Source organism: Amblyomma americanum, chromosome 1, assembly GCF_052857255.1.
Source record: "Amblyomma americanum isolate KBUSLIRL-KWMA chromosome 1, ASM5285725v1, whole genome shotgun sequence".
In the NCBI taxonomy this organism is placed as follows: domain Eukaryota; kingdom Metazoa; phylum Arthropoda; class Arachnida; order Ixodida; family Ixodidae; genus Amblyomma; species Amblyomma americanum.
Genome location: NC_135497.1, coordinates 547,935,083 through 547,955,889, shown reverse-complemented (window position 1 = coordinate 547,955,889; position 20,807 = coordinate 547,935,083). Strand labels below are relative to the sequence as shown.

Here is a 20,807-nt window from a genome sequence, read left to right as displayed (position 1 = left end):
GTGCGATTTCTCGTTGCGATTGTTCGATGCGGGCCGCCGGCCATCTTGTTCGCAACACGGGTGATATGTGGAAAAGTCCACTTGTGGAAATTCTTACGAGGTCAAGCCTAGCGGCGTCGGAATGCGATCGGTCCGCGTGATAAACGACGGAGAAGGAAGGGAATAGGTCCTCTGTATTGTTTTCCTAGAATTTTTAACTCGATCATCGGCTAATTTGCCAGCATATTGTGGTTTTGCCATGGTCGAATTTATGAAAGTCTGCGCAGTATACAATCGCTGGTGAGTATTCGGAAATTCTCGAATATGACTCGAATATTAAACATATTCGATTCGTATTCGAAATTTCGAATATTCGGCTCAAAACACTATGTATTTGATGCATCATCCCAAACCGTTAAGGAAATAGCATAGCAATTGCCCCGTCACAAAACTTTAACAAATCGTCGACCCGCTCCACCGCACAATGTTCTCTCGTTTTCGATAATATTCACTAACATCCGTAGTCTTCTTCCAAAGCGCGAACTCATATCAAACATCATGTCGTCATCCGGAAGCAACATACTAATACTAACAGAAACTTGGCTAAATAGTGACGTAACGGATGCGGAAATTTTGGCCGATTTACCCAACTTCAAAGTGTATCGAAACGATCGGAAAGGCAAACGGGGGGGCGGTGTTCTCGTTGCCATTCATCGAGGCATATCATGCTCTGTTGTTGACGTCGCATCCGACATTGAAGCCATATGGCTCATCTGTCGCGCTCCCCCCGTAACAGTTCTGCTTGGCGTTTGCTACAGGCCCCCCCAGACTAGTCCAGACTTCCCACGTCATCTGAACAACATCCTTCATAAACTTGTTTTCACATATCCAAATGCCCGTATTCTTCTTTTTGGTGATTTTAACTACCCGGATATTGATTGGCAGAACATAGCTAGTTCCACAATAACATGTCATGCAGAGGCGAAGAACTTCATCGATGTCTGTTTAAATTTTAACCTCACTCAATTAATTTCCCAACCAACCCGTGTCTCACGAGAATCAGCAAACACACTCGACCTGATACTAACAAGCAGCCCCGAGAATGTATCATCCATCAGTTACCTTCCTGAAATCAGCGATCACAAAGTCATGCACGCTTTATTCTCATTTACCTCGACTCAAAAACAGACATCCGATAAAATGATACACCTCTACGATAAGGGTAACTATAATGCAATAACTGAAGAACTTAACACATTTTTCCCGAATACGTATCCGCATTTCACACTCGCTCAATTCATGAAAACTGGCTGATATTCAAAAACAAATTAAATCATCTCACTAATATGTTCGTACCAAGGATTACCTTTCATACTAATCGCAATAAACCATGGTTTACCCAGCACTTAAAACGACTCGAAAACAAAAAGAAACGATTATTTCGTACCGCCAAACGAAACGACACGCCTGCCGCATGGGGAAAATACTTCGAGGCCGAAAAATCATACCTACTTTCTGTTCGTAACGCCAAGTACTCATTTTATCACAATGACTTACCAAACTTACTTATAAGAAACCCCAAGCAATTCTGGCAAGTTTTAAACCCAACACATCCTCCCGATATTAAACTGACGAATGATTCACATGAAGCAGTGACTGACCATGATTGCGCAGAAATATTTAACCATGCATTCACATCTGTGTTCACTACCGAACCCAACGCACTTTCACAATTACCACCCTTTAACTTAGAAACCCCCATGCCGGCAGTCACGTTCGTCGAAGAAGGCATTTCATCCATAATTCGTAATATGAACCTTTCATCATCAGCTGGTATGGACCTGATTAATTCAAAACTATTGAAAAACGTAGAATCAATTTGTGCATCATATTTATGTCTCATTTTCTCACAGCCACTCTCCTCAGGAATTTTGCCTCTTGATTGGAAAACGGGGAAGGTCGTTCCAGTCTACAAATCAGGTAACAGAGACTCGCCCTTGAATTACCGCCCCATTTCATTGACTAGTGTGCCTTATAAAATCATGGAACATGTCATCTACTCACAAATCGTAAACTTCTTGGACCGAAACCATTTCTTTCACCCCTCACAACATGGGTTTCGTAAGGGCCTCTCTTGCGAAACCCAACTAGCGCTTTTCCTTCACGACTTGCACACTAATCTAGACCGTAATATGCAGACAGACACCCTCTTTCTTGATTTCGCCAAAGCTTTTGACAAGGTTCCCCACCGCCGGCTATTACTAAAGCTCTCAAAGCTGAACCTACCCCCTAATACTCTCAAATGGATTGAAGAATTCCTAACTAACCGTTCTCAGTCAGTCTATCTTAACGGCCATCTGTCTGCATCTCTCCCGGTTACTTCAGGGGTCCCACAAGGTTCTGTCCTCGGTCCCCTCCTATTCTTAATATATATTAACGACTTGCCCCTGCATGTTTCCTGTAGTATTCGAATTTTCGCAGATGATTGTGTTATTTACCGCACCATTAATAACTGTCACGATCAATACACTCTTCAGACAGAGCTTAACAACGTACTAAATTGGTGTGATAACTGGCTAATGTCCCTCAATCCTACTAAATGTAAACTCATGTCCTTCACTCGTCGTCACAATCCATATCTCTTTCATTATTCAATTTCTAACACACAGATTGAGCAAGTACAATCATATAAATATCTAGGAGTCACCCTCTCTTCTAATCTATCATGGCAGGTTCATATTGGTAACATCATTTCAGCATCAAACAAAACACTCGGTTTTCTAAAACGTCACCTTCGTCTTGCCCCACCAAATGTTAAATTGCTCACGTATAAATCACTTATAAGACCCAAATTAGAATATGCATCCCCCATCTGGAGCCCACAACAAGCATATCTAATCACCGCATTGGAAGCTGTGCAGAATCGTGCTGCCCGATTCATTCATTCCTCATACTCATATGACGTCAGTGTCTCATCCTTGAAAGCTACATCCGGACTGCCACCCCTCTCTTTTCGTCGTCGCATTGCTAGCCTCACCCTTTATCACAAATTCTTTTATTCTTCTCTCAATCAAGCACCGTATATCGCCGCCGCATCACGCATATCTCACCGCACCAGTCATCCCCTTCAAGTTGCCCGCCCACTATCACGCACTACTACGTTTTCAGCTTCGTTATTTCTTCGAGCAGCCACGGACTGGAACGGCCTACCCCATGACATCGTCGCCATCGCTTCAACATCTGCTTTTCAAGAAAGCGTAACAGATCACCTTCAATGTTAAATTACCATCGCTGTTTGTTTTCCTCACTACAAATGTAATCCCACCCCTTATGTAACACCCCCTGAAATGGGGGCCTTAAAGGAATAAATCTGAACTGAACTGAACCCCTACTTTTTTCCTCTTTATCTAGAAATGGGGGGTTGAGGCACACAATAAAAAAACGAAGTAAGAACAAGGTGCCTCGATGACATACCTTTCCCACTTCTGCAGCATATGGCCGTGCCGCTATCTGTATGCTATACAAGAGGCAACCAGATCACTCTGAAACAGTCATAACTATACGCTATAGCTTATAAGATCTTTGGGGTTGTCCTCTGTGTTTCAGAGGCCTTACCTGCAACGTTTCCAGCCAAATTTAAATACGGTAAAAGCTTGTTACTTCAAACTGCACAGAGATGCCAACAGAGTTCACAATAACACAAATTTCCAACTAATGAAAGTGAACAAAAATGCAGCACACTGAGATTGAAGTGCAGCTGAACAGTGGGATTACCCTATTTTATTGTCCTAAAAGAACCTAGTGATCATCTTTTCCTCTTTTTTTTTCATAGAAAGTAGGGTGTGTGAATACTTGAAATTTCAAATTTCGAATATTCGTCACATTGTGACGGTAGTCCGGCACACAGGAAAAGAGCAAGAAAGACTTCTAAACGAAACTCTTTTATTAGGCAGACTTGTGCCCACAAAGAACTCAATGGCTCAGTGGCAGCATAGCAACAAGCGTGCTTGGCTCGACGAACAGAATGCCTGCCGCTCTCGGCCATGCTCAATTTTAAGCCGATAGTGAACTTTCGAGGTATGGCGTGCCAAGCTACCACAACATTCTGGAACAACGTAGAATCAGCTCTGCCTGGATGCGATCAATCAAGGTAAATCTGGTCGCATCTTGCATCGCAAACAAAGCGATAAAGCCACATGCCGGCAGCTTTGAAGAATGAACAAACAGTGCACAATAAGCTCCCAGAATGGAAACACAGTGCCCTTCAGCACGCAAAGAGGGCTTTAGTCCGACGACATGGACACCTTCAGGTCGTAAGTGGCGTTGCTGGGATGCAGTCTTTTTCTCAGGGCCGACTTCATAGTCCATTTCACCTAGTCGATGACGAACCTTGTACAGCCTGAAATAGCAACGCAAAAGTTTTTCACTCAATCCGTGGTGGCGAATGGGCGTCCAAACCCAGGCTCGGTCACCTGGCTTGTATTCCAGGTTGCGTCTTCGTAGGTTGTAACGTCTGGCGTCGGTCCTCTGCTGGTCTTTGATCTGTAATCAGGCTAGTCTTCGGGCTCCTGCGCGTTGAAGGTAGGCGGTGACGTCGACGTTCTCTTCTTCGGTAACGTTGGGCAGCATGGTGCCTAGCGTGGTCGCAGCCTTCCTGGCATGGAGGAGCCTAAAAGGCGTCATCTGGGTGGTCTCCTGCACTGCGGTGTTGTAGGCGAAGACGACGTAAGGCAGGATGGCGTCCCAGGTCTTGTGTTCGGCATCGACATATATGGCGAGCATGTCGGCGATGGTTTTGTTTAGGTGCTCCGTCAGACGGTCAGTCTGTGGATGGTATGCAGTTGTCCTCCGGTGGTGAGTTTGGCTGTAACGCAGGATGGCTTGCATTAGTTCCACTGTGAATGCTGTTCCTCTGTCTTTGATGAACATATCGGGGGTGCCGTGTAGCAGAAGAATGCATTACAGGAAAACTTTGGTGACTTCTGCTGCTGTTCCATTCGGTAGGGCTTTTGCTTCGGCGCAGAGGGTCAGGTAGTCGGTCGCTATGATGATCCACTTATTTCCAGACGTTGACGTTGGAAAAGGGCTAAGCAAGTCCATGGCGATCTGTTGGAAGTGCCTTGAGGGGGGTTCAATGGGGTTCAGAAACCCTGCTGGTCGTGTGGGAGGGGTCTTTCGTAGCTGACAATCTCGGCAGGTTTTCACATAATGTTCAACATTGGCAGACAGTCAGGGCCAGTAATACTTGTCTTGAATGCAGCGGAGGATGCGAGAAAACCTGAGATGTCCAGCTATTGGCTCGTCGTGGGAAGCATATAGAATTTCTTCGTGGAGATATGAAGGCACAACAAGGAGGGAGGCTGTTTTGCTCGCTGCGAAGTTCTTTACGGGGACATCATTCTGTACACAGAAGGAAGACAGTCCTCACTTGAATGAAGCGAGGGGTGAAGAAACCTTGCCTTCCAGGTACTCGATGAAGCGTTTTAAGCCGGGGTCCGAGCGTTGCTGCTGAGCAAAAGAGCTGGGGCTGATGGGTCCTAGGAAGGCGTCCTCATCGTCGTCCAGCGGCGGTGTATCTACAGGGGCTCGTGAGAGGCAATCGGCGTCAGAGTGCTTGCGTCCAGACTTGTAAACGACGGTGACGTCGAACTCCTGGAGACGCAGACTCCATCGAGCGAGTCGGCCAGAGGGGTCCTTCAAATTGGCAAGCCAGCAGAGCGCGTGGTGGTCGTTGACCACCTTGAACGGTGGTCCGTAAAGGTAGGGGCGGAATTTCGACGTAGCCCAGATGATGGCAATTCACTCCTTCTCAGTTGTCGAATAGTTAGCCTCGGCCTTGGACAGGGAATGGCTAGCATATGCGATTAGTTTCTCCAGTCCGTATGTTTTCTGAGTGAGGACGGCACTTAGGCCCACGCTCTTGCATCAGTATGAATATCAGTCTCGGCGTGTTCATTATATTGCGCGAAGACCGGTGGGGGCTGGAAACAACGCTAAAGTTCCTCGAAGGCTTCTGCTTGCGGCGCATCCCATTTAAATGGCACATCTGGCTTAGTGAGTTGGGTCAGAAGCTTGGCAAAAGTGCTTGACAAATCGTCGTTAATACGCACTGGGTCCAAAGAATCTGCGCACAGGTTTTTTATCGGCTGGCGGTGAAAACAGTGTCATAGCAGCTGTTTTCTGCGGGTCTGGGAGTACTCTCTCCTTCGTAACGATGTGTCCTAGAAACAGCAGCTCATCATAGGCAAAGTGGACCCCTCTCTGCTTTTAAGGTTAGCTTGGATGACTTGATTGCCTCTAGTACTGTGTGAAGCCTTCTTAGGTGTTCTTCAAAGTTCGGGGCAAAAACAACAACGTCATCTAAATATATTAGACAAATCTATCACTTCAGGCCTCCAAGCACCATATCTATTACTCGCTGGAATGTTGCTGGCGTGGAACAGAGACCAAATGGCATCACCTTGAACTCGAAGAGGCCATCCAGAGTGATGAATGCGGTCTTCTCGCGATCTCTTTCATTGACCTCAATTTGACAGTAGCTGCTCTTGAGGTCCATCGACAAGAAATACTTGGCGTTGCAAAGCCGGACCAGTGTGTCGTTGATGCGGGGGAGGGGGTAGATTTTCTTCATTATGTTGTTCAAGTGGCGGTAATCAACGAAGAATCGAAGTCCGCTGTCTTTCTTCCTCACTAGAACAAACAGTGACGCCCAGGGGCTCTTCGATGGCTGGATGATGTCGTTGCGAAGCATTTCTTCCACTTGGTACCCGATGGCTTGTCGTTCTTGCGGCGACACACGGTAGGGGCTTTGGCGGAGAGGTCAGGTGTGCTGGTCGGTTATAATGCGATGCTTGGCAATTGGTGTTTGTCGGACCTTCGGTGATGACAAGAAGCACTCGCTCCAGCTTCGAAGCAGATTGCGATTCTGGTCTTGTTTGTTCTGGGGCATGGCTGGGTATATGTCGAAGACGTGCTTTTGATCTTCCTTTGGTGAATCCTCAGGGACTCAATCAGAAAGGGCGAAGGTGTCGCGAATGTCGCATAGTTCCTCGAAGAAAGCAATCATCGTTCCTTTGTTAACTTGCCGGTATTCTTCGCTGAAGTTCGTCAGCAGCACTTCAACTTGACCATTGCAGAAATGTGCAATGCTGCTTGTGATGCTGATTCCTCTCTCCAGAAGCAACTGTGTTCCCCTCGATGACAGCTTCCACGTTCATGGCATCCGTGGCACCCACAGTGACCATAATGTTTGATCGGGGTAGGACGCTCACTTGCTCATTGACGACACTGAGGGCAACAAGCTGCTCCATTGTTGCCATCGAAGGAATGGCTTTGTCCGTTGAAAGAGTGATGAGCTTGAATCAAAGGACAATGATTACCTAATGTTCATTTAGAAAATCCATGTCCAATATGACGTCGCGGGAACATTGCTGTAACACTACGAAGATGCAGGATAGGTATGTCCTTTGACAGTCACTCATGCTGTGCATCTTCCTGATGGCATAATGAGGTGGCCTCCTGCGGTGCAAATTTGTGGGCTCCATGTGATCGTGACTTTCCTCAATTGAGCAGGGAATGTTTCATTCATCACTGAACAATTGGCCTCTTTGTCAGCTTTACCGGTAACTTTCAGGCTGTCGATAGCCACCTCTGTCCTGGGTCTTGCGTTGCAGGTAGTCCTTGGCACCGGTTCACGACTTTGTCAGGCATGTGAATTGAGGGCAGGATGGGTTGTCAGGGCTTTTCTGAGTGGAGGAGTCATTTTGAAGTCCGGTCGCTTCATGGTTGAGCAAGGGTTTGTGTGTGGCATCAGCGTAGTGGATGCAGTGTCTTCATGCGGAGTGGTCGGCGGAGGATCTCCGTCATTTCGCTCGTGAGCAACTTCACCTCCAAACGTTGCTTTCTTTAATTTCCCCTGTGGGGGCTGGGGGACCTTTCGCGAAGAACCATTGCGTAGCTGCATCCTGGCGACACAAAATGAGGCGTGGACGGTGATGGTGAGCGGGAGAGACGGCTCGATGACACGCACTCCTCTCGGCGCAGGTACTCGTTGATGTCCCGCGGTCTTTGGTCGTGGGGCATCAACTGAGAAGCCACGCAAGCCCAAAGCCCATTCTTTTGTAGGGACAGTGCCAAAGGATGTGGCTGGGTTCGCCGCAATGGAAGCAGAGTGGGCGGCGCTGGTCTGAGGTCCTCCAGAGGCCGGCTTTTCTTGGGTGAGCTTGCAACTGAGTTGGGTGAGTCGGCGAATGGTATCTTTAAAGCGGTGTATACGGCTCCTGGCGCTGAGTGGGAGAACGCCTTTGCCTGCGCATCGCGGTGGTGTAAGTCATGGCCTGGGGTTCTGTGGTCGCCGGAGTCGCGGTGCCAAGTGCCTGTTGCAGTTCTCATACCACATCCATGAGGATCGTTACTTGAGGCTGTAGAGAAGTTGGCTACAGTCGTCGTGGCTCCTTGCGGACGATTTCATGGATAACTTCCTGCAAGTTGTTGCTGGTAGTGGTCAGTGTGTCCAGACTAATTGCACAGACATAAGCAGGACGATTGTACTGCCGAGTCCGGACGTGAAGGGTCTTCTTGATCATGCAGGCTTCTTGCATGAATTCCTCGACGGTTTTTGGCAGCTGGCGGATGAAGCTTGCAAAGAGTTGTTCTTTTACACCGTGCATTAAAAACTGAAGTTTCTTTTCGTCCGTCATCTCAGAGTCGGGCGACGAAAGAGGCACTTCATTTCTTCGACGTAACCGTGGATGGGCTCCTTTGGAAGCTGTATCCTGGACTCCAGGAGTCGTTCAGCTCTTTCTTTCCTCACGACACTGGTGAATACCTTCAAGAGTTCCTTCTTGAATAGCTCTCATGTCGTTAGCGAAGACTCGTGGTTTTCATACCACGTACGTGCTGAGCCCTCCAGTGCGAAAAAGACTGTGCCGGAGTTTGGCCGCATCATCCCACTTGTTGAATGATGACACGCGCTCAAATTGGTCCAACCATTCTTCGGGGTCTTCGCCTAGGGATCTACTGAAAGTTGGCAGCACCCGCAGCTGCGGCAGGATGATCGGGGTCGACATCTGTGGTGAGGTTGTGATGCTCGTAGCAACGTTTTTTCGCTGTCGGGTGCGGTCCGGCAGGGTCTTGAACTCAGGTTGAGCCCCTTGGAGACGTTGGCTGGCTCAGTGAACTGGTGATATGTCCTCTGGTGTGAAGTGCACAGGGCTGGCGTCATGGCTTACAGGTGGTGTCCTGTACATGAACGGTCACCCAGCATCTCCACCAAATATCATGTGACGGCAGTCCGGCGTGCAGGAAGAGAGTGAAAAGGGCTTCTGAATGAAACTCTTTTCTAGGCTGACTTGTGCCCACAATGGACTGAATCACTCGGCGGCGGCGAAGCGACAAGCGTGCTCGGCGGTCGTCGAACAGAATGACCGCCGCTGTCAGCTGTGCTCAATTTAAAGCTTACAGTGAAGTTTAGAGATACGGCGTGCAAAGTTACTAGAACATTCTGGAACAACATAGAGTCAGCTCGCCTGGATGTGATCAATCGAGATAAATCTGGTCATGTCTTGCATCACAAACAAACCAATATAAAGCCGTGTGCTGGCAGCTTTGAAGAATAAACAAACAGTACAAAGATTCATGGCAATATGTTTGATGTTTGGTTCATATTTGTAACCAAGAAATTGATATTCAAAAATTAGCAAATATTCGAAACTTTTCGAATATTTTCTAGCAATCGCATACTGTGTCGACTTTCATAAGTTTGACCACGACAAAACCACAATATCTGGGCAAATTATTCGAAGATCGAGTTTAAAGTCCCAGGAAAACAATGCAAATGCATCCTCTTCGCTTTCTTCTCCGGCATTTATCGTGTGAACTGATTGCATTTTGATGCTGACCTCGTGCGAAATTCCGCAGGTGGGATTTCCCACATATGACATAAACGTGCACAAGATGGCCGACCACCTGTTTCGAACAATTACAACGAGAAAATATTGTTTTTTCTTTGATCCTTCTATAATGTGTTGCATACTTAACGTCACACCCAAGGCATTCATCTTGTCGCGTTCATAACTATCTAACCGTGAGCTCTACCATCTCATTTTGGTAAACCATGATATGCGGGAAAGCCCACTTGTGAAACTTTGCATAAGGCTCCCGAAGGGACGAGTCGAGATGCCACAGCAGGGCAAGCGATCATGTAAAAATCCTGCACATTTGCACGGTGCATTGTAACCCGCGCACCTCTTAAATGCGCTCAACAGCAGGCATGACGACACTAGAAGGGCTCCTGTCGCTAGGCACAAAATAGCTTGCCCGTGTAGCTTCGGCTTCTGAGCATTGTCGCTAACCCACGGTGACAGCAGCTATCGGCCAGCAAATTTTCTAGTCGTCCGAACCCATCCCCGCGCCGCTTTCACACGCCGACAGGCGCATCGCCAGTCACTTTATTTTCCTTTTTAAAAGCAGTCTGACCTTTCCGGCACCAATGTGCATTCCCCTCGCTTACATCTGCGATGCTCGCCTAGAACGCCAAAACTGCACAGTTGTCACGAGCATTCGGTATTTGTGTGATGGACCCTCTTTACAAGGCTTGACCACATTTTCGCATTTTCGGCATTTTTTTGGTTTTCTTTCAGGGGCGCAGAGAATTTCACGAATTGAAATTCAGATAATCTGGGCATTTCTTCTGGTTCCTTAAAATCCGAATTAAAAAGGTTTTACTAGCCACTATGTTGTTTTTAGTTGCTGCAGTCATGTGTCGTTTCATGGATTTAATTTTGCATGCGCACATTACAGGTTGCATACTGTTATGATGTCCAATCAAGTAGTATCATGTTTTTTGCTGAGTCAGTCCAGCTTTGTTCATTTCAGTTGCAAATATCAACACTATTTTGAAAGCAGAAAAATAAGGGCAGAAACATGATGCCTGTTAATCTTTTTCTGAAATACATTTTTCTTGCTGAACAGATATTCGATATTCGAAGCCATTTTTTCTTTTTTTTATTCATATTCGGTTTGTATTAGAAAATTTCAATATTCGCACACCCCTAATAAAAAAAAATGGCCAACACATTCTGTTCTAAAGGCCGAACATAGCTGAAGGCCTTCTATTTGCCTTCAAAACTGAAAAAGAGACGGGTAGCATTCAGCGTCTCCCAACTTGCGCAGCGGAGGGCCACACCGAATCCAAAGAGCACGCAGCCATCCTGTGGCTGTCATTTTTACTTGCAAGTTGAGGAAGTTGTGCAACCACTTAGGAATGCTGCAGGAGAGTTGCATGCTGCCCAATTTTCTAGTCTTCCAACCCCGAGTCACAAACCACTAAACTAATGAGCATGATTTTTGTTGACATCCTGTTTCGATAACGGACCGGCATTGACCTCACACATGGTTTCAATCTTCTCTTTAGGCGTTCTGGTGCTGTAATTGTAGGCTCGACTCAGGGCGACTGCTGCAACCAATTGCATAGAACATGATGCAGAGGGCACTCAGCAAATATCAGCAGTAGAGTCAACCTGGTTAAGTTTGCAGAGACTATATTCAGTGAAAGCTCCAATTTGGTCATTTCGTGGACACCCCGGTGACACTGTGATGCACCTGATCTGCTGCATCTCGGCAGTGGTCGCGTTGTGCAGCGTGCAACAACAAAAGCTGACACAGCAAGCTACTGAAGCCTTCGAGAGCACCGTTATCAACAGTCTGGTACAAATTTTGGAGGTCACATCACTGGTCGCTCTTATCAACACGGAGAAAAAGCTCCCCCTTTCACCTATCCTCTCCGTTTTCGCACGCTGCTTTTGCCCCCTCCACATCTACTTCAAAGAGGCAGCAAAGCGTCAGTGGAGCATTGCTCGGCTGGCCGTGAGCTCGTGGCGGTTAGGCCCAGTGGTGCGTATATACAATGGAATCTCGGTGATACGAACCCGGTTGATACGATATTTGCCACGATACGAATTCACGAAACTCCCCGGCCAGAGTGCATTGTGCATGATGTGCAGAATTTCGGATATTCCGAACCTTCCCTCACCTCTATGGTAATACAAACGCACGAGCCGCGACCGCACATCACCGACATTGCAATCGCCAATCGCGCGATACACAGTGCGCGCAGTGAGCGGTGGTGCGCGGCCCGCACATCGCCAAAGCCGCGATTGCCAATCGTGCGGTACGCATCGCGAGTGGCGAGCTGTGGCCGCACAGCAGTGAATAAATCCTGTCAGCCGTAAACAGATCTGTGTGAATGCATTTTTCATGGTTCTGCATACGAATTTTGTTTGTTTGGATAATACAAAAATTCGGCTGATAAGAATTTTTTCGCGACCCCATCAGATTCGTATCACCGCAATTCTATTGTAGTTGGAAATATGGGTGGTGGAAACAATTTATATTTGAATTAATGAGCTCTAATGGAGCATGGATGGACCGTCGCACAGTCTGAATTATCCAGAAACTGAGATTAATAAAGTTTTGTAATTAACGAGCTTTCACAGTGATAGAACGTGGCTGAGAGCAATGGCCATTGTGATCCCACTGACTGTAGACCACCGAGTGCTTATGGTTACAAGTTCACCCAACAAACGGCTTCAGCTGTGCACTAGCCGGTCATCTATGACTGCATCACGTGACAACATTTGGTGAAAGTGCAAAAACCTTGCAAGCTGCCTCACCAGCACTTAATATGGTAGAAGCCATGACACCTACATCACAAGATGCACTGCATTTGACCCTGACTCTGCCTCTCACAACCATGCTGGTCAACCTGCAGCGTGGTGATGACCCAGAACAGCTCAAGATTTGAGTATGTGGTTGTGTTCAAGAGGTTGTAAGGTGAAACGCCCTCTTTACACTGGGCGGGCCAGCTGGAACATCATACGAAAACAACCAGGCCTCCCTCAGGACTACTTAAAATGAGCTCTTGAAGACCCTTCCGAGTGTCTGCATGAGGAAAGGGGCAATATAGGATCGAACAATGAAGAAACAGCCGACATGTATGCTGAAGAAATGATGCGCCTTTTTTGACGTGCAGGTCAAAACATGGCCAAGAAGAAAAGGTGTTTTGTGGTGTGTTTTCTGTCAGTCTATGTCTCTTTCATGTGCGCTGGGAATCATTTGGTATGTGTAAAAACTAGCCCACCAATTCATCCTGAAGAATAAAAGGTTTAAAACGCAAAAATGGGAAACTTTTTGAGGTCTACCTTGCAAGACTCTTACTGTTGATGAATTCACCACCGAAGCTTCAAAGATTGACCTTAGGCACATGAGCCCAGCAATATGAAAGGCCATTGCATGTTCTAGGAGAGTCAAATGAATTCCATGGCGGCAAGAAGCGATAACCTGTGAGTAGACATCTTTGCGATTGTCAGCAAAGAGCTTCACCTATTACTGCCATTGTCACGGGAGCCCAAAGCCGAAATATTCATGGACGTGCACAATGCATACTGGTTCCTCACGCTTTGCACTGAACATGATTATCAATGCTGCAGTGCAGGGAGCACAGTAGCATGTGCAAGCAGTGGCCTTGAAATGGAGTTTTAGCTTTCTGCAAAGCTGGTTTGCACGCGAGCACTCTAAAATGGAAAAACATGAATGAGATGAAGGTTATCCGTCTCCAAAAATAGTCCAACCACTAAGCTTCTGTTTCGCTTTCTCGAGCTTCGTGTCAGCCCGCAGCGAAGGCAGCTAACACTACACATCAGCCAGCCAACCAAGTCCAAGTGCATGCGTTTAGGGCACTGAATGGTGCTGCTGTGTGTTTCTCTGGCTTCCATCCGCATGGCTCTTACTGTGCGCCGAAATTGTGCGTTGGTTCCTTGCACCTTACTCCACGCCCCTTGCCTCTAACTTTTTCTCCCTCCCCCAAGTCCTGCAGTGCAGCAAAAGTGTCCTCAATGAGACAGTGGTACGTGCTCCACTTTTAACCTTCCTCCAATAATCACAGCAACCATAACAACTGCGCACGTGTCACGTGCCATTTACTTTACTCTCTAGTGATAGCATTCAGGGTAGCATTCAGGAGAGCACGTTTTATGAACTTGTGTTTGTTTTGCGCTTGAAGACCTATTAGGTATGTATGCTAATGAACGATGCTAGAGTCGAGCCCACATGTAACGGCCGCAGATATAACAAACGCTCGCTTATAATGAATAGGTGTGGTGCTACTGTCAAAGTATGCATAAGGGCAATGGCAATTTGTCACAGATACAACGAACAACTTTGGCCACACCATTGAGATATAGTGAACGACGTGGCACCGTGAACTACCCCTGAAGATGAAGAGGTCGTGCTTCCAGTAAGTGTGGAGATGAAAGTGCACCTCTCAACCTTCACGACATTGGCCGGGGAAGAACACGTTGATCCAAAAATGCAATAAAAAGGTGGAACTGCCGTGCGCAGCGCTAAGTGGGAAGTCTGGTGCCCGGCAACACGGTAACAGTATGCTATAAGTCTCTATTAAAACAGTAAGTAACCGCACTCCAAGCTTACGTCAATGGCGTACAAGGGCAATCATTGCCTGCATGTTCGCCAGCTGGGCAAAGCATCCCAAGTGGAAGAAGCATGGTGCGCAAGACAGGGGCATCGTCAAAAGTGAAGCTACTGACCATGGTCGTGCATCAACTAACAGCAGCGATTTGAGAATTTCTAAAGCCTTGCTGGCCATGCTGGTCACGTGGTACGCACTGCCTGCCTAGTCGGCTCCATCTTTTAGGCTGCTACCATATTGCAGGCAGCGTCATACAGCAGTCAGTGCAGCTGATGCACTCTGTACCACGAGTGCCGTGCTACTTTCTTCTCTGCATGAGCCCCGGAACGACAGGTGGAGCTCGAAAACATACGTGATTAGAAGCACGTAGATTTGTGGCAACGCTTTGTTGATATATAGATGTATAGCTGTGTGACGTTCCTTGTGTGTGCTACGAAAGGCCTCGTTTCGGCGGGCCTGGCCCCTTGACAAGACGGCGGGCATCATCAATTACCGAGCCATACTCGTTGAGAGTGAACGACCAAAACGAAGGGGTTTAAGCACAACCGGACCCCCTTTCCATAGAGTCGGCACGTGTCGAACGCCGCCGCCGCCGCCGCGGGGAGACGGGCATTATCTTCCCCAACTGCCGTGGCCGTGCCAGGGACAAAGGGCCTCGTTTCGGCGGGCCTAGCCCCGTGGCAAGACGGCGGGCATCATCAATCAACCCTCCCGAGCACATCCCAGGACAAGGGACCACTTTCCCGGCCTTTTAGTGACCTCGCGTTCTGGCCTTAAGTGGCGAGTGTCATTTGATGGAGAACGGAGGTCGGTGACCTGCGGGAACCGTCAGCGGGCCAGAGACCGTCTACTACAGCCGACGCTACCTCGACGACAACCTTCTTTCCCTCGGACTCAACACGTGACGGGGGCGAGACCATAAGTGCGGTGGTGTGTTTGTGCGCCCAAGTGAAAGCCCTAGGCCCCTCCCACTCCGGCGCGGGCGTCCTCACCCTAGGGAATGTGGGGATAAGAGGATATAAAAATCGACAAGGAGTACTTAAGAAACAACACTCAGGATGACATCGTTCGCCAAGGGGGCCTTCAGCGCCGAAGCCCGACGGCGTGCAGCTTCTGCCAGCAACCGTTCGAGGTCAACTCCGGAGCCCCTCCATCGTCCCCATGAAGTCGTCGGCACGTAAGCTCGGACGCCCCAGCCTCTGAATCATAATCATGTATAATTATTGAATATATCTGTTTGTTTAAACTGAGCCATACGGTGTCTCTTTGCCTCTCCGTCCCGTGTGGACCTGCGCATTATGGGGGGTCGTCACAGCTGTTTCCTCGGATGACTACGTTCCTGCGAACCACAAAATCACAGAGGAGCATGCTCTGATGAAGACAACACCAAGTACGAATACTCCCCTACTGTCAGGAACCTTATTTATGTGGCTGAGCTGCCACCACCTGCCATGAACGCTTCAACCACGATTAGTTATATCCCATCTCTAAATTTGATTGTTGGCAGCAAGGTTCTCGGCGAGGATTAAATGACTGCCCAGCCCTAGATAGCATGGACAGAGCGGCCGCAGGCTCTGCTTTCCACAAGTAGGTGAGCATAATGTAGTTTTATAAGAAATAACGCCACTACTTTTTGGACGCCAAAGTATTTTTAGCTGTTATCAGGAGAGTCCACTTACTACGAACATCGGATATAATAAACTGAATACGTGTGACTGTCACGTTCGTTATAAGTGGGCTCAACTGTTTTTACATTCTTTGTTTCCTACAGGGCGGCCAACAGCGATGACCATTCTAATTCTGACTGCTGCCATGGAGCTGTTTTTTGCCTGCGGGCAGAAGTCTGCTCAACAAAGAGTTTTGAGCTCTGCGCCCACCTCCTGCCTATGACTGCACCATCAAGGCCAAAGATTTGTTGTACGGTGCCAAGAGAAAACTGGACAGTGGCTTGTGTGCAATCCTTGGTACTCACTTGTTGCTGACGAAGGTGTGGTGAAAGGTCCGAGGCCAGCGGTAAAGGCGTGCGCAAGACTCGAAACAGGCAGTGTTGGCCCGCTGGGATTGCCAACAGGATGTCGAGGGAACCACCCCACTGATAGCGAAAAAGTCTGCAAAGGTGCACACGATCATATGAACATTATTTCACTTCAAATCAGAACACTACAAAATATGAGAGCACACAGCTCCACATTTAATTTGCATTATGTCAGCCCTTTCACTTTGTGAGAGGGAAACGACAAAGTCTGGAGCAGCAGTTTGCAAACAAGTGTAACACTGTTTTTGACAAAGCGTGTAGACTGTTTATACCATGAACTGAACAGTCCACATTGCAAGTGCAAGCCCTAGACCAATAAAAAAAAAAAGGTGGTGCTGTGGTAGAAAATGAGCCCTTCACAAAATGACCCCAATCCAGCAGAGCTGAAGACAGCTAAAAACAGGAACAAGTATACAGGCATGTACTAGTTGGTGCTTTTAAGAGCGTTAGCTCTTATTCATCACGTTTCTCGATTTCTTGAGGTTTGCTGCCACCTTTTTTTGGAGTGAAATTTTCTAAGTCCGAGGAATTCAAGATCGCGGGCCCCATAGTAAATCGATATGCAACCCACTTGGTGATTGACTGGTGATGTCATTAGTATATCGAATTGGTGATTGATTGGTGAGGTCACTGATTTTGTGACGTCGTAATTAAATAGTAACACAACTATGTTTAATCGCTTATAACTCTAATTAATGAATTCATCATAAAACGAATTAGATATATGGATATTTAATTGCTTATAATTAACCGATGACATCTAGATCTAACTAATGGCATATTCGTAATGGGCTCAATGAGTAGAATATGTTATACACCAATATTTTTATGAAGACGATTAATTAGATTAATATTTAGTTATGGGTAGGCTTAACATGGCGGCTGTGACGTCAGCATTCCGCAGCTCACAATTTCATACCTCATGGCAACTGGACACCTCCCGCCTTTAGATAAGGAAAAATGGCCCTCCAAAGAGTCGAAAAACTTTTTCAGCCCAAATTGGTCAAAAATATCCAACCTCAAGGCGGTAGGTGCCCGCTCGCCGCCGTGAGGTATGCAAAAGTAGCCTAATCAAGTGGTAATACATTGCATGGACTACAGACTGCGCTACCAAACAGCTAACGCTCGCCACTTCAACATCTTCCAGACGGTGGCGGCATAATTTTTTCTAAAGCAGAACTTTCAACAGGAGGAAATGGGCAGATTCAGTGAATGCACTGCTTAGCCACCACGCCACTGGTTGCTGTTGCTCTGTTCGCAAAGCTGTAGCTTTCAAAATTTTTTTTTTTTTTTTGCATGAGGATTATCTGCCCCTATAGCACACATTCCTAGTTCTAGTGTCGTATCCTTGGGATGGGGATGTCAGGTGCTGCACCTATTAGGGAGTGGCACCTGACCTAACTGTTTACCACCTAGTTGGTCTCCCAAAATTTGCTCCTGTCTGCAAGGCATGAGCTTTTGATGACCACTGCTCTGTTAGCTCCAATCACAGGGGCATATTTTACACTAATCCTCTGCAGATATTTGCAGTTGACTGATGTACCTGACAAGGCCAAGACTGAGATGCAGCTTAGTGTCACAGTTTTCTTAGCATCAATGGTAACACTTGAGGCAGTGTGCTCTACTCATGCGTGTAGTGCTGAAAACACCTACGCCCATCACAGGCACGCCTCCTTTCACTGTATTATCATCCACAACACTGCTGGGCCGCACTGTTGGCTTTGAGCAATTAGAAAAGTAGCCAAAAGTAGCAATCTTTTTATTTTGGTGCCAAATACAATAAAAGGAAAGAACTACAATAAAAGGCTCTTTAACTATAACATGCACCAGTGTCCATTTATTTAGATATCTGATGCCGCAGTGCAAATAGCTCATGTTCACTTTCTACAGAAAACTGCTGGGAAGTTCGAGGAAGATCTGCATACCTGCCAACTTGGCAAATTAAAAATTCAGGAAGATAACGGAGTGGTGGTATGCTCAACATCAGGTGCATGTTGCATGTGTTCAGGAGTGGCTCTTATTTACTTTAACAGTGGCTTTGCCATTCAATATTTTTATTTTTTCTCAGTTCAGAAATTTTCAACAGCACGCTTTCTAAAGGTATTCTTAAATGTGGTAGCGCTTCAACAACAAAAACTTTGGAGTTTGATGTTACTCCGCTGCGGTCTCTGTTGCCTGTATTTTTTTTTTTTCCCGGGCCACATGATGCACAAGGTTAAATAATTGCAAATGTATATAATTCACTGATGCTACTGGTAAAATGCAACTTAGAGCAATTTCTCGAGCAATAAAATTTCCACTTTTGAGCAATATAACATTGCTTTAGAAGCATTTTGGAGCATGGAACTTTTAGCTGCCAAATATCTTAGGTTGGCAAAGGATGCTGGAAAAGTTTAAGTGTGATACAAAGGTGTGCTACACCACTGAGTTTGTCATGATTAGCATAGAGTCACCCCTGAAAGGTCTTCAATTCTGTTTTATGCTCTAGATTTAGAAAGGAGGTGCCTTTGCAAAATATGCTACACAATGTTTACTTTAAGGTTATAAGCTTAAAGTAAACTTTGCATACACCCGCTAGAGCCCAGTGGCTCAAATGTGCTGATGTGCGCCTCTCCACACTTTTTTTTGCAAAAGCTTACAAGGCTTTATTAAATTTCCTCCACAATAAAACCTGCCTTGTTTTTCATCCATGTCGGCCAGTTTTGTCAACATTTCTTGCACGCTCGTGCTCTCCTCACTAGGAAGCAATGAATCAGACTCCGTCGCCTCCATATCCTTGCGAGCCAGACCATTCATTATCAACTGCACTGGCTGAAGCTTGTCTTCGACAATTCTGTCTGGAATATATTTCAGTAAAACGAGCTTGTAAGAGAGTTGGTTAATTTCTTCAGACATAACTGCAGTGTGAAAAACACAAACACATGAGGAAGAAACAGCCACAGACATGGACAATTGCTGCAGGAGTGCATACAAAGCCTGTACTAACCCAGTATGATGTACAGCACTTCATTTTTTTAAACAAATGGTAGAGCACTGGGGCCACTGCGTTCTTTCAATTGCCATTCTTTCAATTGTGCAATTGAAAGAATGGCAAAGTCTGAATGCTGCAGCTCCATGCAGCTGTGCCCATTTATAATGAACATTGGCCTAGTATGAATGAGGTCGACACAGCATTAAATATGCATCTGAGACTCAAATGGCCTTGAGACTCAGATATAACAAACGACGCAGGGTGTGGCACTCGGACTAGCGCAGCTGCGAGGTGACAGGAGTGGGGCTTTACACGTATGCGACAGAAAGCACACAAAAATCTTTCATGCGAGCCCAGCACTGCCCTGTCTCGCAAACACTTGGACCTCGGTGAGGGGGGGGCAGTTTTATGACGTTGTGGGCCAGCGAAATACCTGGCCCCACCCCCATGGCAGAAAAGTTAGTCAAGAGGCCAGCCAGGCCCCAGCTTACATGGCCTATTGCTTTGTTCACCTTTGCCAGCCGACTGGCAGAGAGCGTTCATGTCGGCCACGCGAAAGCTCTCTCACATATGTTGTGGTAACGTGTCCCAGTCAAAAACTGGGCAGAGACACTTAAGACTGTGCTTAGGTGTGAGAAGGCGTAGGGCCGCCCACTAGCTTTGTGAACACAGCCGCGCGCTGCGACATAATGCAACCTGGTGCCATGCAGCTGAGAATTCTACCTCTGCATGGCGCTACGTAGCCACTGCTGCGACGCTGCTGCACCCCTTCTGATCTGAAGGCAGTCATCGCCATATTGGGGCCTGCTCTCCGCCTTAAGGCTATGATGCGATAGCTACTGGGTTAATGCCCATACATGCAGAATTGATCTTTTACAACTTAACATTCATAGATCCCTGAGAGTCCTCATACCACACCTGGCGCACTGGTGCCGCGGTTAAGCGGTGCGCCACTGCCCTGGGATGGCAGGTGCTGCCACTGGTTGGATTTGTGCGAACCAGGTTGCTCTTTTTGAGCAACATTAATTTAACCGCCACCTGCCAGGCTGCATGAGGATGCCATCTTTTATGGGTGATCATCATCAGCCTGACTGCGCCCACTGCAGGACAAATGCCTCTCTCCAATATCTCCGATATCGAGTGTCAACACACACACACAGATGGGTTTTCACTCAATGGGGCAAGTAAGGTGTGCGCCTTAAAACATAACAATAGGAACCAAATGAGTTTACAACTGGTTCCAGTTGTAATGCTGCAATGGGACTTGCAATGGGACCAAATTCGCTGTCCGGACAGCGATGAGAACGAAATCTCGACAGCTCCAACCAAGTATTTTC

At 47.1% G+C, this 20,807-nt stretch overlaps 1 protein-coding gene across 1 annotated transcript in view; it reads right to left on the bottom strand.

The window, feature by feature from the left end:
- Positions 1 to 20,807, bottom strand: part of LOC144116315 (tRNA (34-2'-O)-methyltransferase regulator WDR6) — a 273,947-nt gene that overhangs the window by 62,000 nt on the left and 191,140 nt on the right. Inside the window, exon 20 of the mRNA XM_077651056.1 lies at positions 16,437 to 16,572. Within this exon, the coding sequence (XP_077507182.1) occupies positions 16,437 to 16,572 (136 nt within the window). The remainder of the gene's footprint in view (positions 1 to 16,436; positions 16,573 to 20,807) is intronic.